The sequence below is a fragment of the Equus asinus genome, chromosome 22 (assembly GCF_041296235.1).
Source record: "Equus asinus isolate D_3611 breed Donkey chromosome 22, EquAss-T2T_v2, whole genome shotgun sequence".
NCBI lineage: Eukaryota > Metazoa > Chordata > Mammalia > Perissodactyla > Equidae > Equus > Equus asinus.
Genome location: NC_091811.1, coordinates 26,169,068 through 26,183,508, shown reverse-complemented (window position 1 = coordinate 26,183,508; position 14,441 = coordinate 26,169,068). Strand labels below are relative to the sequence as shown.

The following is a 14,441-nucleotide window of genomic DNA, read 5'->3' as shown; positions in this document are numbered from 1 at the left end:
ATGGTCAAATGATCTTCCACAAAGGTGCCAAGGCTAAACAAAGGGAAAAGAATGGTCTTGCAACAAATGATGCGAAAACTGAGTATCCAAATGAAAAATAACAAAGTTGGACCATCACAGCATACACAAAAATTAATTCAAAATGGATTAAAGACCTAAATCTAAGGTGTAAACTATAAAATTTCTAGCAAAAAACATAGGGGGAAGCTTCATTACATTGGATTTGACAATGATTTCTTGGATATGACATCAAAAGCACAGGCAACAAAAGCAAAAACAAAGGGGATTACATTAAATTTAAAAACTCCTGCATATCAAAGGAAACAACAGAGTGAAAAGAAAATCTGTAGAATAGGAGAAGATAAGTGCAAATCATATATCTGATAAGGGGTTAATATCCAGAATATATAAAGAAGTCTTACAACTTATAAACTAGAAAAGAAGTAGACTGATTAAAAAATGGGCAAAGGATCTGCACAGACATTTCTCCAAAGTAGATACACAAAATGGCCAATAAGCACATGAAAAGATGTCCGACATCACTAATTACTAGAGAAATGCAAATCAAAACTACAACGAGATAGAACCTCACATCCATTGGGATGGCCACTCACAAAACAGAAAATAACAAGCGTTGACAATGATATGGAGAAACTCTAACACTTGTGCTCCACTGGTGGGAGTTAACATGGTATGGTCAGGACAGAAATCAGTATGGAGGCTCCTCAAAAAAGTAAAAATAGAATTACCCTATGATATAACAATTTCACTTCTGGGTACCTATCCAAAAGACTTGAAACCAGGATCTCAAAGAGATACCTGCACACCGATGTTCACTGTAGCATTATACACAAGAGCCAGGAGATGAAAGCAGCCCAAATATCCATCAATAAATGAATGGATAAAAACAATGTGTTATGTACATACAATGGAACATTATTCAGCCTTTAAAAAGAAGGTTATCCTGTCACATGCTACAACATAGATGAAACTTAAGGACATTATGCTGAATGAAATAAGCCAGTCACATAAGAACAAATACTATATGATTTCACTTATGAGATATCTAGAGTAGTCAAAATCATGGAAACAGAAAAAACAATGAGGGTTGCCACGGGCTAAAAGGAGGGGGAAATGGGAGGCATTGTTCTATGGATACAGAGTTTCAGTTTTACAAGATGTGAAAGTTCTAGAGATCTGTTACACAAAAATGTTAACAGAGTTAAACTACTGAACTGTAGAATTAAAAATGGTAAATTTTGTTACATATTTTTACCACAATTAAAATAAGAATTTTTTAAAATGTGCATCACAAAATGAAAAACAATTTTAATGTAGGATTTAGATTTAATTTAAAACGTGACTGAGAATCAACTAGGTCATTGATTTTCATTAAGGATGAGAAATATTTTGACATTTCTTTTATAGTAAGAACTAGAAAGGATGAAAATTAGAGATACCAATCATAAGGGAGTAAAACAGATCACATTATGAATGTGGTCTTAATAGCAAACAGCTTATGAGCATTTTCTGCTCTTTTAGAAATTAAAATAGAAAATGTTTTAAGACAAACCTGAATGGTGGGATTTGTTTTTAACTGGTTAATATCAGAAGACCAAGGAGCAAATCTAAATAGAAGAAAAGTATTTAAAGTGATACTGTTTTTTTATTAATTTTGATAAGGGAGAGAACTAAAGTTCTGAACATTCTTTCTATATCTCTCCTGTTTTTTTTTTCTTTTGTCCATATTTTTTTTTGAGGAAGATTAGCCCTGAGCTCACATCTGCCACCAATCCTCCTCCTTTTGCTGAGGAAGACTGGCCCTGAGCTAACATCCATGCCCATCTTCCTCTACTTTACATGTAGGACGCCTGCCGCAGCATGGCTTGATAAGCAGTGTGTAGGTCTGCACCCGGGATCCAAACCAGTGAATCCCAGGCTACTGAAGCAGAATGTGCAAACTTAACCACTCTACCACCGGGCTGGCCCTCTCCTGTTTTTAAAACCTAGCAAGACACAGATATAAAATTACAGCGAATAGCATGATTAAAGGAAATTAGGAGGTGAAAGAACAAAATTCCTGAAACTTCTAGAAACCTCTCTCATAAGAAGAAAATATTAACAAGAATAGATAAAAAGATGTCCAATTTTGGAACTTAAAATTGGCCTTGCCCACAGGCTAACTAAGGAAGGAAGAGAATCTGAAAGACTGAAGACTACCTTGCAGTTTTTCTTTAACCACCACATGCCCTAATTGTACAAATTAAGCTTCCCCAAAGTTTAGGAATTACACAGTATTTGTTCCTTGCTTCCCTACTACTTGTAGGTCTCCACCACAAACCTTTCAGGGAGGGTAACACTTTCATCTTTATTCCTTAAAGGCTCTGCCTATGTCCTTTGACTAAATAAACAAGAATTGGAAAGTCATTTTGAGAAGAAATTTGACATGCACAAACACTGGAAAAGTACACACTGGGCAGCATGCCGCTTAGTTCAGACACAAGGATGAAAGGAAAAAAGTGGAAATCCATACTGTACGAAACAACAGAAAAATGTCAAAGTCCTGTTTGGTTCAGGCATAGCAAATAAAAAAGGCAAAAAAAATGGTTTACACCAATTTTCCAATATAAGAAATAAAATAGCTCAGTTTTTACATTATGACAAAGAAACAAAGCTGAGAAAGTGGAATTTAGAATCAGAGAATTAATTACATAACTGAAGACTATAATAATAAAAAAATCTTTGGGTATGGCCAAATGAGGGTTTAGTGAGATCAGTCTGTGTAAAACAAAGATAAAAACCAACTGGCAGTTGCTCAGGAAGAGAGAGAAACCAGAGCTTAAAAAAGTTAAGTAAAAACAATATAGAAATACAGAGATGGAGAACAGTTTAGTAGTCACCAGGGGACAGGGAGTGGGTGGGATGGGGAGATGGGCTAAGGTTGAAATTATAAAAGGTCAGTATGAGGGCGCCCCTTTATGGTGATGGAACAGTTCCTTATCTCGACTGTGGTGGGAGTTACATATACCTATACACGGGATCAAATTATGTAGGACAACATCCACACGCACATACAATGAATTCAAGTAAAAACTGCAAAAACCAGTAAGGTCTATAACTACTTAGTAGAATTGTGCCAATTTCTTGATTTTGATACTATACTGCAGTTATGTAAGATTTCACCACTGGGAGAAGCTGGGTAAAGAGTTCATAGGAGTATATGTACAACTGTAGCAACTCCTGTGTGTCTATAATTATTTCAAAATAAATTTTTTTAAAGGTCAAGAAGATGTGAAAATGAATCAACAGAAAAATCCTCTATGAATAAGGATTACTATTGAAATAATTATTACTGCCAATTACTACATGCCAGACAATGGAGCTAACAAGACACAAACAAATGTAACTTGCTCAAGTGGAAAAAAAAAGAGAGAAAAGAAAGAAATTCAAATAAAAGCTATAATGCAATATACAACTGATGTATTAAAAATATGTATTACATATTACAGAATAACTAAGGAAATAATAAAAAGCAAAAGTTAGACTACAGACTTGAGTTTGTGCTCTGCTACGATGTTTGGACTTAACTACATGGGGGAAGAAAGAGGCAAACAGGGCTACTCGAGGCAGTGGAAAGTAGACTAAAATACTTTGGAGGAAATGATAACAGACTAGACGAGGACACTGGCAAGAATTTAAAAAAAAAAAGAAAGAAATATGGCAAGACAAATCCCAAAATCATAATTTTAAAGATGGACAGAAAATACAGCTTCAAGAATGCTATAACATAAAATAGATTAATGTAAGTGTTGATATATGAACAGCAACTGAGGATTAGAAAAGGGTTAATAATTAGTTCTAGAGCTGCAGCTCCAGAAACAACATAAAGGAAGCGAACAGTATGAAGGCAAATTTCAGACATACAATAAGGTAAGTTTCCACCTAACTTAGCTTTTCATAAGATTACCACTTAGAGCTTAATATTAATTATGCAAGAATAAAAATTCTTACTTCTTGTCTTTTCTTAAGATCTTCTTTGGCTGCTCCAAAGCGTTTGGTTAACCTGGCTATCTTGGCCTAAAAAAAGCAAAAACAAAACGGAAATCAAGTGGTTTATGGCGTTAAGAAGGAACCCACGCATACATAAGAAAGTCACAGATAACATGATCCTCAGAAAATAGCTAACAGCAAATAAGGGAAGTTGATTGTAAAATATACCCTTGGAAAATACAGAAAATCAATGAAAGCTAAAGTGACTCGAACTCAATACTCAGAAGTAAACACCCTTAATTTTAGGTTAGCTTTCTCCTCCTAGAACTATGCACGTTTGCTCACAAACCAGTACATTTCAGATTATCTCATCTTGTGTTTTTTGTTATTTTTTAACGCAGCTGTAACCACACTTTTCTCCATGAGAATTATGAGTAAGCATCTCTGTAAGTCATAAAAGATCCCTCATCAATACTACTTATGGCTATATGTGTAATATACTGAATCATTATTTATATATTCTGTTTTCTGGCGGAAATATTCCATTTTTACTTCTCTTTGCAATTATCTAAAAGTATGTTTTGGGGGGAAGTATGGTCTGGAAGGAGTAGAAAAGCTAAACATTTGCTGATAATTTCTAATTTTATTACACAGTTACTACTGAATCCACAACAAATGATAATTCTTAGCATTTTAAGACTTTCTTAGAAGTTACTACAGTTCTAATCTGACAATGCATCAGATATATAAACCTAAAACTTATATATCTTTCTACTTAAAAAATAATAAAAATCATGGAAATAACCATTGGGATTTGCCTTACAATTTGACATCTCTGAAAAAGTGAAAATACATAAAACTTTTTCATGATTCAGAAAGCAACCAATCCCTAAACTAATACAGAAAGTTGTTATATAACTAATTCTCCATATATGTGAATGTTGACAATTATTTCTAGCTCTTATAAAATATCTATTTAGTACACAGAGAAGGAGCTAATAATTAAAAACAGGTTTTAATAAGAGTATGTGGACAAAAGTCATATCGCACAGTGAACCAATTATACTATTAAAAACTTAAAAATGACTTTAATCCCAAACTAGCCCATTTTAAAAATACATAAGGACAACTAATTTGAAAATCCACAAAAGTTTAATTTCCTGCTTCTACCAAGAAATTTATACCTTAAAAATTACAGCAGAATAGAGAACTTCATGAACTTTCCTCTAAAGTCTGTACTACTCAATTCTATCCTCTCACTAAATTTTTTAATGTACAGGCATACCTCAAGAGACACTGCAGATTCAGCTCAAGACCACTGCAATAAAGCAAATAATTGCAATAAAGTCACACAAATTTTTTGGCTTCCCAGTGCCTATAAAAATTATGTTTACACCACACTGTAGTCTATTAAGTGTGCAATAGGATGATGTCTAAAAAAAAATGTATATACTTTAATTGAAAAGGACTTTATTGCTAAAAAATGCTAACCATCATCCGAGCCTTCAGCGAGTCATAATCTTTTCGTTGGTGGAGAGTCTTGCCTCAATGTTGATGGCTGCTGACTAATCACGGAGGTGACTGCTGAGGGCTGGGTGGCTGTAGCAATTTCTTAAAATAAGACAATGAAATTTGCTGCATTGATTGATTCTTCCTTTCATGAATGATATCTCTGTAGCATGTGATGCTAAGTGATAGCACTTTACCCACTGTAGAACTTCTTTTAAAATTGGAGTCAATCCTCTCAAACCTCGTCACTGCTTTATCAACTAAGTTTATGGAATAGTCTAAGTTCTCTGTTGTCATTTCAACAATCTTCACAGCATCTTCACCAGGAGTAGATTCCATCTCAAGAAACCACTTTTTTGCTCTTCCATAAGAAGCAACTCCTCATCATTCAAGTTATATCATGAGATTGCAGCAATTCAGTCACATGTTCAGGTTACACTTCTAATTCTAGTTTTCTTGCTATTTCTACCACATCTGCAATTACTCGTCCACTGGAGTCTTGAACCTCTCAAAGTCATCCATGAGGGCTGAAATCAACTTCTTCCCAACTCCTGTTAATGTTGACATTTTGACGTCTTCCCATGAATCACGAATGTTTTCAATGGCATCTAGAATGGTGAATCCTTTTCAGGTTTTCAATCGACTCTGCCCAGATCCATCAGAGGAATCACCAACTACGGCAGCTATACCCTAATGAAACATATTTCTTTAATGATAAGACTCAGAAGTCAAAATTACTCCTTGATCCATGGGCTGCAGAATGGATGCTGTGTTAGCAGTCATGAAAACAAATTAATCTTTTTGCACAGCTCCATCAGAGCTCTTGGCTGACGAGATGCAGTGCCAGTGAGCAGTCATATTTTGAAAGGAATCTTTCATTCTGAGGAGCAGGTCTCAACAATTGGCTTAAAATATTCAATAAACCATGTTGTAAACAGATGTGCTGTCATCCAGGCTTTATTATTCCATTTACAGAGCATAGACAGAATAGCTTTAGCGTAATTCTTAAGGGCCCTAGGATTTTCAGACTGGTATATAAGCATCGGCTTCAACTTAAAGTCAACAGCCACATCAGCCCCAACAAGAGAGTCAGCCTGTCCTTTGAAGTGTTGAAGCCAGGCATTGACATCTCCTCTCTAGCTACGAAAGTCCTAGATGGCATCTTCTGCCAACAGAAGGCTGTTTCATCTACATTGAAAATCTGCTGTTTAGTGTAGCCATTTTCATGAATTTTCTTAGCTAGATCTTTGGGATAATTTGCTGCAGCTTCTACATCAGCATTTGCTGCTGTACCTTGCACTTTTATGTTATGGAGATGGCTTCTTTATTTAAACCTTATGAAGCAACCTCTGCTAGCTTCCAACTTTTCTCCTGCAGCTTCCTCACCCCTCTCAGCCTTCACAGGAATTAAAGAGAGTTATGGCCTTGCTCTGGACTAGGCTTTGGCTTAAGGGAATGTCGTAGTTGATTTGCTCTTCTATCCAGACCACTAAAACTTTCTCCCTATCAGCAATACAGCTGTTTTTGCTTTCCTATCGTTCATATGTTCATCGGAGCAGATTTTAATTTCCTTCAAGAACTCTTCCTTTGCATTCACAACTTCGCTAACTGTTTGATGCCAGTGGCCTAGCTTTAAGCCTACCTTGGCTTTCAACACACCTTCTTCACTAAGCTTAATCATTTCCAGCTTTTGATTTAAAGTGAGAGACACGTGACTCTTTCTTTCACTTGAACACTTAGAGGCCACTGTCGGAATATTAATTGGCCTAAGTTTGATATTGTTGTGCCTTGGGGAACAGGGAGGCCCAAAGAGAGGGAGAGAAATGGGGGAAGGGCCAATCAGTGAAGCAGTCAGAACACACACAACATTTATCGATTAAGTTTGCTATTTCACATGGGCATGGCTGGTGTTGCCCTAAAACACTAACAATAGTAATATCAAAGGTCACCCTAACAAATATCAGAAAACAATTTAAAAGTTTGAAATAATGCAAGAATTACCAAAATGTGACACACGTACTCAAGTGAGCAAACGCTGTTGTAAACTTGACACCAATAGACTTGCTAGACACAGGATTGCCACAGATCTTCAATTTGTAAAAAAAAATGCAATGTCTGCACAGCGCAACAAAGCAAAGTACAACAAAAACGAGGTATGCCTGTATAGTAAATTTTTACACTACAATAAAAGGATCACAAGTCCTTTAAAAGTCTACTTTTATTTAATTGTGGAGTTTTAAAAAAAAGCCACTAATACTAAAATTAATGATGATACGAAGTATAAGTATAATATAATGGAGCAAAAGACAACAATTTTGGGAAGCAATAAACAGAAAAGCCTGGGAGGGAAAAGGTTGGGAAAAGTGACATACAGCAAAAATGGGGCTTTAAAAGCTCTTGCCCATACTGGGGAATCCAGAAGACTACGCAAATGCCCAGGACAGAATGCCTGCTGAGAAATGGTCTAAATAGATCCGAAGCTTTCACCTATGACTGGCCTTCAGGGTCTGCGTAAGCAGAAAGTGAAGGATACAGCAAGTTGCACAAGGCAGATTGTAAAAGGCCTAAACAAGCATTGAAGGGGTGCCCCAACACACAGCCAATCTTCAAAGACTGAGGGAGTGGTTTTTTTCCTTCCTCCTTTTTGCTTTTTTAGGCTCTAAGTATTTAAGGTCAAAACACCAGCTGACCACTAAGCTAACAAAACACAGACTTCAGTGGCCACACACAACAAAGAATATATACTTTCAAAAAACAGTTTACAAAACTGACTAAACAAGCAAACAACAAACCACAATGGACAGCAACAACAAACCCCAGGTAGGGGGGAAAACATCTGATTTCCAGAATTCCCACAAATCAACAAAAAGAATTAGGAGGCATATAAAGAAACAAGAAAATATGGTTCATTCACAGGAAAAAAAGAATTAATAGAAAGACAGCTCAGGTATTGGACTTACTGGACAAAGACTTTAATTAAATGGTTTTAAATCTGTTCAAAGAGCTAAAGGAAACAATGCACAGAGAACTTTAGGGAAAATGATGTCTCACCAAATAGAGAATATCAAGAAAGAAATAGAAACTATATTTTTAAAAAGCCAAATAGAAATTCTGGAGCTGAAAGTACAATCGTTAAAATTTAAAAACTCATCAAAGAGGTTCAACAGCAGATTTGAGCAGGACAGAGTCGTAAAGGAATAGAGCTTTGTATACTGCTGAAAATAAGTAGGTATTAATTCAAGATGTTAAATACAATCTCCAGAGTAATCACTAAGAAAAAAACTAAAAAATACATAGAAAGAGAAACAAGAAGGCAATCAAAATGATACACTAGGAAAATTCAACCACAAAAGAAGACAGTAATAGAGGAATTAAGGAACAAAACAAGGTAGAAAACAAATAAAATGGCAAGAGTTAAGTCTTTCCTTAACAGTAGTTACTTTAAATCTAAGTTAATAGACGAAATTCCACAATTAAAAGGTAGAGCTCAGCAGAGTGGATAATAAATCACGACTCAACTATGCACTGTCTACAAGACTTCATCAAAATTTAAACATTTTGTGCATTAAAGGACGTTATCAAGAAAGTGAAGAGACAACTTACAGAATGGGAGAAAACATTTATAACTCCTATTTCCTAAAGTGTTTAATATCCAATATGTAAAGAACTTTTACAACTGACAACAAAACAAGAAACCCATATTAAAAATGGGCAAAGACTTGAATATTTCTCTAAAGAAGATACACAAGTGTTTAACACACACATGAAAAGATGTTCAACTATCACTAGTCATTAGAGAAATGCAAGTGAAAACCAGACTGAGACACCACTTCACACTCCCTAGGATGTTATAATTTTTTTTAAAAAAAACAAAACAAAACAGAAAATAACAAGTGTTGGCAAGGATGTGGAGAAACGGAACCCTCACACATTGCCAGTAGGAATGTAAAATGGTGCAGCTGCTCTGAAAAACAACTGAGTGGTTCTTCAATAAGTTAAAGAATTACCATATGGCCATTCCATGCCTAGGTATAAGCCCAAAAGATTTGGAAGCAGGTATTCAAAGACTGGTACACAAATGTCCACAGCAGCACTATTCACAGTATCCAAAAGGTGGAAACCAGCCAAATACGCATCAACAAAATAATGCATAAACGAAATGCATGTGTGTATCCATTATGTTATATATCTGTATATTTTTTTTCCTTAGTGATTACTCTGGGGATTACACTTAACATTTTTAATTAACACCTACTTATTTTCAATAGTTTACAAATATTTTTAAGAGTATACAGATATAAGTAAATATTAATTAGCCTAAAAAAGGAATGTAGTACCAAATCATGCAACAATGTACATAAATCTCAAAAAGATTATGCTAAGAAAAAGAAGCCAGACACAAAAGGTGACATATTTTATGATTTAGTTCATATGAATTATGCAGAATAGGTAAATCAATAGAGACAGAAAGCAGATTAGGGGTTGCCAGGAGTAAGGCAGAGGGGGGAGTGGGGAGTGACTGTTAAAGGTTTTTTAAGGCAGGTGGTTTTCTTTTGTGTTGAGGAAAACGTTTTGGAACCAGAGAGAGATGATGGTCACACAACAATGTGAATGCACTAAATGCCACTAAACTGTAAACTTCAAAAGTTATTTTGTTATCTGAACTTTATTTCCATAAAAACCTAAATATCAGAACAATACAGAGACAGCAACTAAATTGAGCTTAATAAAATTTAAATAAATGGCATGGTAAGGGCAGATCATTAAGAGTGAGTGAATGGGAGAAACAATATGAGGTTGAAAGCCTCAAATAAAAGTACCATGAGCACTGATACTCTGCAGGACAGGGAAACAACTGGTAGGTATTAGGAAAAGTGTGTCAAAAACTGGCAGATCCAAACTAAAAAAAGCAAAAAATGAATACTGGTTTAAACTGGTGCACAGCTGAGGAACCCGGACTACACTGAGGAGAATGAAACAAGCAGTTACTTTAGAAAGACGCATACAATGCTTGAGAAGGACCAGTAGGACTTAAAAAGTAGTACCAAAGTGGTCATGTAAAAGGCTGTTACTATGATCAAGGAACTGAGTAACAATGGCCTTGTGGAAAGTGGGAGGAGGTAAAAGACAGTCTTTTACAAGAAATAAAAAAGTTGTCATTTTGCAACTCACTACGTATGTGAAACGATTGAGAGGAATCAGTTTCCAAGAACTCAAAAACTGTCACTAAGAGGAACAACAGGAAGATATTCTTTGAAGACTTTTCCAAGAATTCAAGAATTCTAAGAGGAATAATGAGAAGGGGGATTTGCTTGCGGAGGAGATCTGGTTAGTACTGGAAAGACTCAGATTCTGAGGCTACAGAGAAACATCCAAGTGCAAGGGTTTATTGAATGTTAAGAGTTCTGGACTTCTACCTTACGTGAGACTATAGGAGTCAAAATCTCAAGTTTTTTTTTTTAATTTTTTTTAAAAGATTTTATTTTTGTCCTTTTTCTCCCCAAAGCCCCCCCCCCCCCCCCCGGTACATAGTTGTATATTCTTTGTTGTGGGTCCTTCTAGTTGTGGCATATGGGATGCTGCCTCAGCGTGGTTTGATGAGCAGTGCCACGTCCGTGCCCAGGATTCAAACCAACGAAACACTGGGCCGCCTGCAGCAGAGTGCGCGAACTTAACCACTCGGCCACGGGGTCAGCCCCTCAAAAATCTCAAGTTTTAAAAACACAAAATCCTAGTTGCAGCCATGGGACTGATGAGAAACAATGAATGAAATTACTCTTTAAAACTTCAGACATTTTCAAGTTCTTATTCAAAATTCTCAACAATACCAGTAAAATAAAGTTTACTAATTAGACAACACTATCACTACAGAGAGACCTGCTAAAGGTCAGAAACGGGACGAGTGTTGTCCTAAATGGTGCATGCAAAATTACTACAAAGAGCTTATTAATTAAAGTTTCACCTCAAAAAAAGTTAACAATATGAAACCAAGAAAATAAATTTTAGGTTGAGAAATGAAACAAATAAATTCTAGTCACATTTGGTTGCAATTTGCTTCTAACTGGGAAACAGTGACTTTATTTTCATGGACTACTTTTCCCTCATTTGTAAACTAAGGCTCTGTAAGTGGTTTGCAACTCAGCATCTGCAGACTGTGCTCATATTTCAGATAGCCTAATAGAAACCACACATTTAGTTATGACAGAATGAACGTACCAATAAAAACTTCCAGTGTCTTAGTCTTAGACTAGAATGGGTTACAACAGCATGTGCTCATTTCAGCTGATTAGAAGCTCTGGCACTATATGTTAATATATAAACACATTTAATAAAAAAAAAGTAGTAATTATTAAGAAATATAGATTAACAAACTAATGTCTTTAAAACATAAGGATCCATGGAAGGAAGTGGATTAATATAAAAAGAATCACTTACAAAAAATATCATTTACTACTTAGGATACGCTAAATGATGTCAGTCTTTCTTCAGTGACTAAAAAATATTTAAGAAGCACTAAATCAGATAATTTCTGAGGCTCTGTTATGGGTTGAACTGTGTATCTCAAAAGTTCATATATGGAAACTGAACTCTGAGTATCTCAGAACTTGACTTTATTTGGAAACAAGATCGCTGTAGAAGTAATTAGTTAAGATTAGGTCATAGTGGAGTAGGGTGCACTCTAATCCAGTCTCCTTGTAAAAAGGGGAAATTTGGGCAGACACACACACAGGTATACCACCATGTGAAGATGAAGCCAGATATCAGGATGATGCTTCTACAAGGCAAGAACAACAGACTGTCAGCAAACCAAAAGAAGGGAGAGGAGACACATGGAACAGATTCTTCCTCACAGCCCTCAGAAAGAACCAATCCTGCCAACACTTTGATCTTAGACTTTTAGCCTCCAGAACTATGAGACAAAACCTTTCTATATGCCACCCAGTTTATGGAACTATTTTTATGGCAGCCCCAGCAAACTAATAGAGGCTCCTTTTACTTCTAACTTTGAAAGGTTAAATGTACTTTATTGTCAACTTTGAAAATGTATCCCCAAAGATGAGTTATAAAAATGATACATCTGAGTATATAATTCAAGTCAGTGTACAAACCTGTAGTTCAGTAAGAACTGTTTTATGTCTCTTGTTACATTCAATCTTTTCCACTCGTGTTTTCAACTCTGCCAAAGTCTTATCAAACACAGCACACTGCAGCGCGCACAATTTTTCTTCCAGCAACCACTGTACAACCTAAAGAAATATATATTCCTTTGTTACAGCAAAAAAGGCACATCTGCAAGTAGCAAACAGTAAATATTCTTAAGTAATAATAAATAGCACTAACGTATTAACAAGTTTAATGAGAAAACATGCTGGCATCCATAAAACAATGCTGTCTGCTGAAAGCTTCCACTTCTACAAAGAGAAAATTTCCAGAGTGAAATTTTAAAAATAATTTGAAATTGAACTTTTAATATTTTCTTCCCACACCCTTTATCAGGATTTAAAGGAAATCAATTAAAGAAAAGACCAGTTTTTAAAGTTTCTAATCTGTTGCAGATGATATTTTTGTGAGACACTAAGAATGTCACTGCACTATGAAATTTCTAGAAAACATTTCTAAATGCCTACTCACAATTTCCATATTTATCTCCTTATGGACCCATAACAAACAGGACACGTGGTGCATGTCCATGGATCATACTTGAGCAACACTGTTCTAGAGAAGTAAACAGTACACATAGAAGTTTTCAAAATTCTTCCACACAGCTATCTATATAGAGCTCTCAGAGACCTCTGTAAGAAAGACTAAATAAGCATTATTATCTCCATATGACAAATTAAAAAAAACTGGGAGGGGGAAAAACCCCACTTTTTACTGCCTTACTATTCCTTTTCATAGTGCAGATATTTCATATAGTGTCTTAGTGGAAGAACATTGGTCTAAAACCCAGATTATTTATAATTTCATTATTAAATCTATCAGACTTTGAAAAACTAGTTTCACCTGAGTTTCATAGTCTTCTCTTAAAAAGGCATTTGTCATAAACATTTGTGAACACATTTTGACAAATATATTAAATACTGCATATTTTCAGTATTTCTGTCTCTAGGTTAGCAGACATAGGGGAAGGTTTCCAAAGTCTGTACTTTAAATACTCCCTTTTCTAGTCCTAAAGCCTTGTCCCCACTGTTTTTAATACTAAATCTAAAGTACACAACAAAGATTTTCAAATGTAGGGACTTATAACCATGAAACCAGCTTATTACAAAGATTAAAATGCTAACATATAAGACTCTAATGTTTTCACTAGAATAACGTTCAAAACAGAAGAAAGAATAAAATCTGAAAACTGATATTCAGGTTTGCTATTAAAGCAAGGAAAGAAGTCATCATCTCTCTCTTCCATTTTGATAATTACTACCATATCTAAAAAAAATATGTAGCTTTAAAAGAGTCAGAAGAAATTTTAAAATTAAATTATTCAGGATAATAACTTTAACCACTAACTTCAAGTTTTCTCTTTCCATGAAAAACCTGAATATATCAGCAAAATACAGAGTAATGTCAAAAACCTAGAATAAAGATGGGAGTGCTTTTTATTTAACACAGTTTTTAACAAATAATCTATAATACCTTCTGTAGCTTCTGGTTAATATCTCCTTTGGCTGTAATCTTTACTTGAAATTCTGCCTCATACTCTTCTTCCATATATCGACGGCGTTTGGACTGTACATTGTCCATGTCCTCTGATTTAGAACGTTTTCTTCTGGAAAATTCACCTGAGAACAAAAAGCATAATGATCAGTCAGGTGTTTTTGTTACTGACCTTAATGTCTATTCTCCATCCTCTTTCCTTGAAATCTTCATTTTAAGATAGAAAATCACCTAAAAATATGAATAAAAGATGAGAAGAAATCATCTCACATTCATTCTCTTTGCTA

At 35.2% G+C, this 14,441-nt stretch overlaps 1 protein-coding gene across 11 annotated transcripts in view; it reads right to left on the bottom strand.

The window, feature by feature from the left end:
* Nucleotides 1–14,441, bottom strand: part of ATF7IP (activating transcription factor 7 interacting protein) — a 113,100-nt gene that overhangs the window by 41,351 nt on the left and 57,308 nt on the right. For all 11 annotated transcript variants that reach the window (XM_014834208.3, XM_070494855.1, XM_014834207.3 and 8 more), the window contains exons 4-6: nucleotides 14,134–14,279; nucleotides 12,609–12,746; nucleotides 4,012–4,077 (exon numbers count right to left, since the gene is read on the bottom strand). In XM_014834208.3, the coding sequence (XP_014689694.3) occupies nucleotides 4,012–4,077; nucleotides 12,609–12,746; nucleotides 14,134–14,279 (350 nt within the window). The remainder of the gene's footprint in view (nucleotides 1–4,011; nucleotides 4,078–12,608; nucleotides 12,747–14,133; nucleotides 14,280–14,441) is intronic.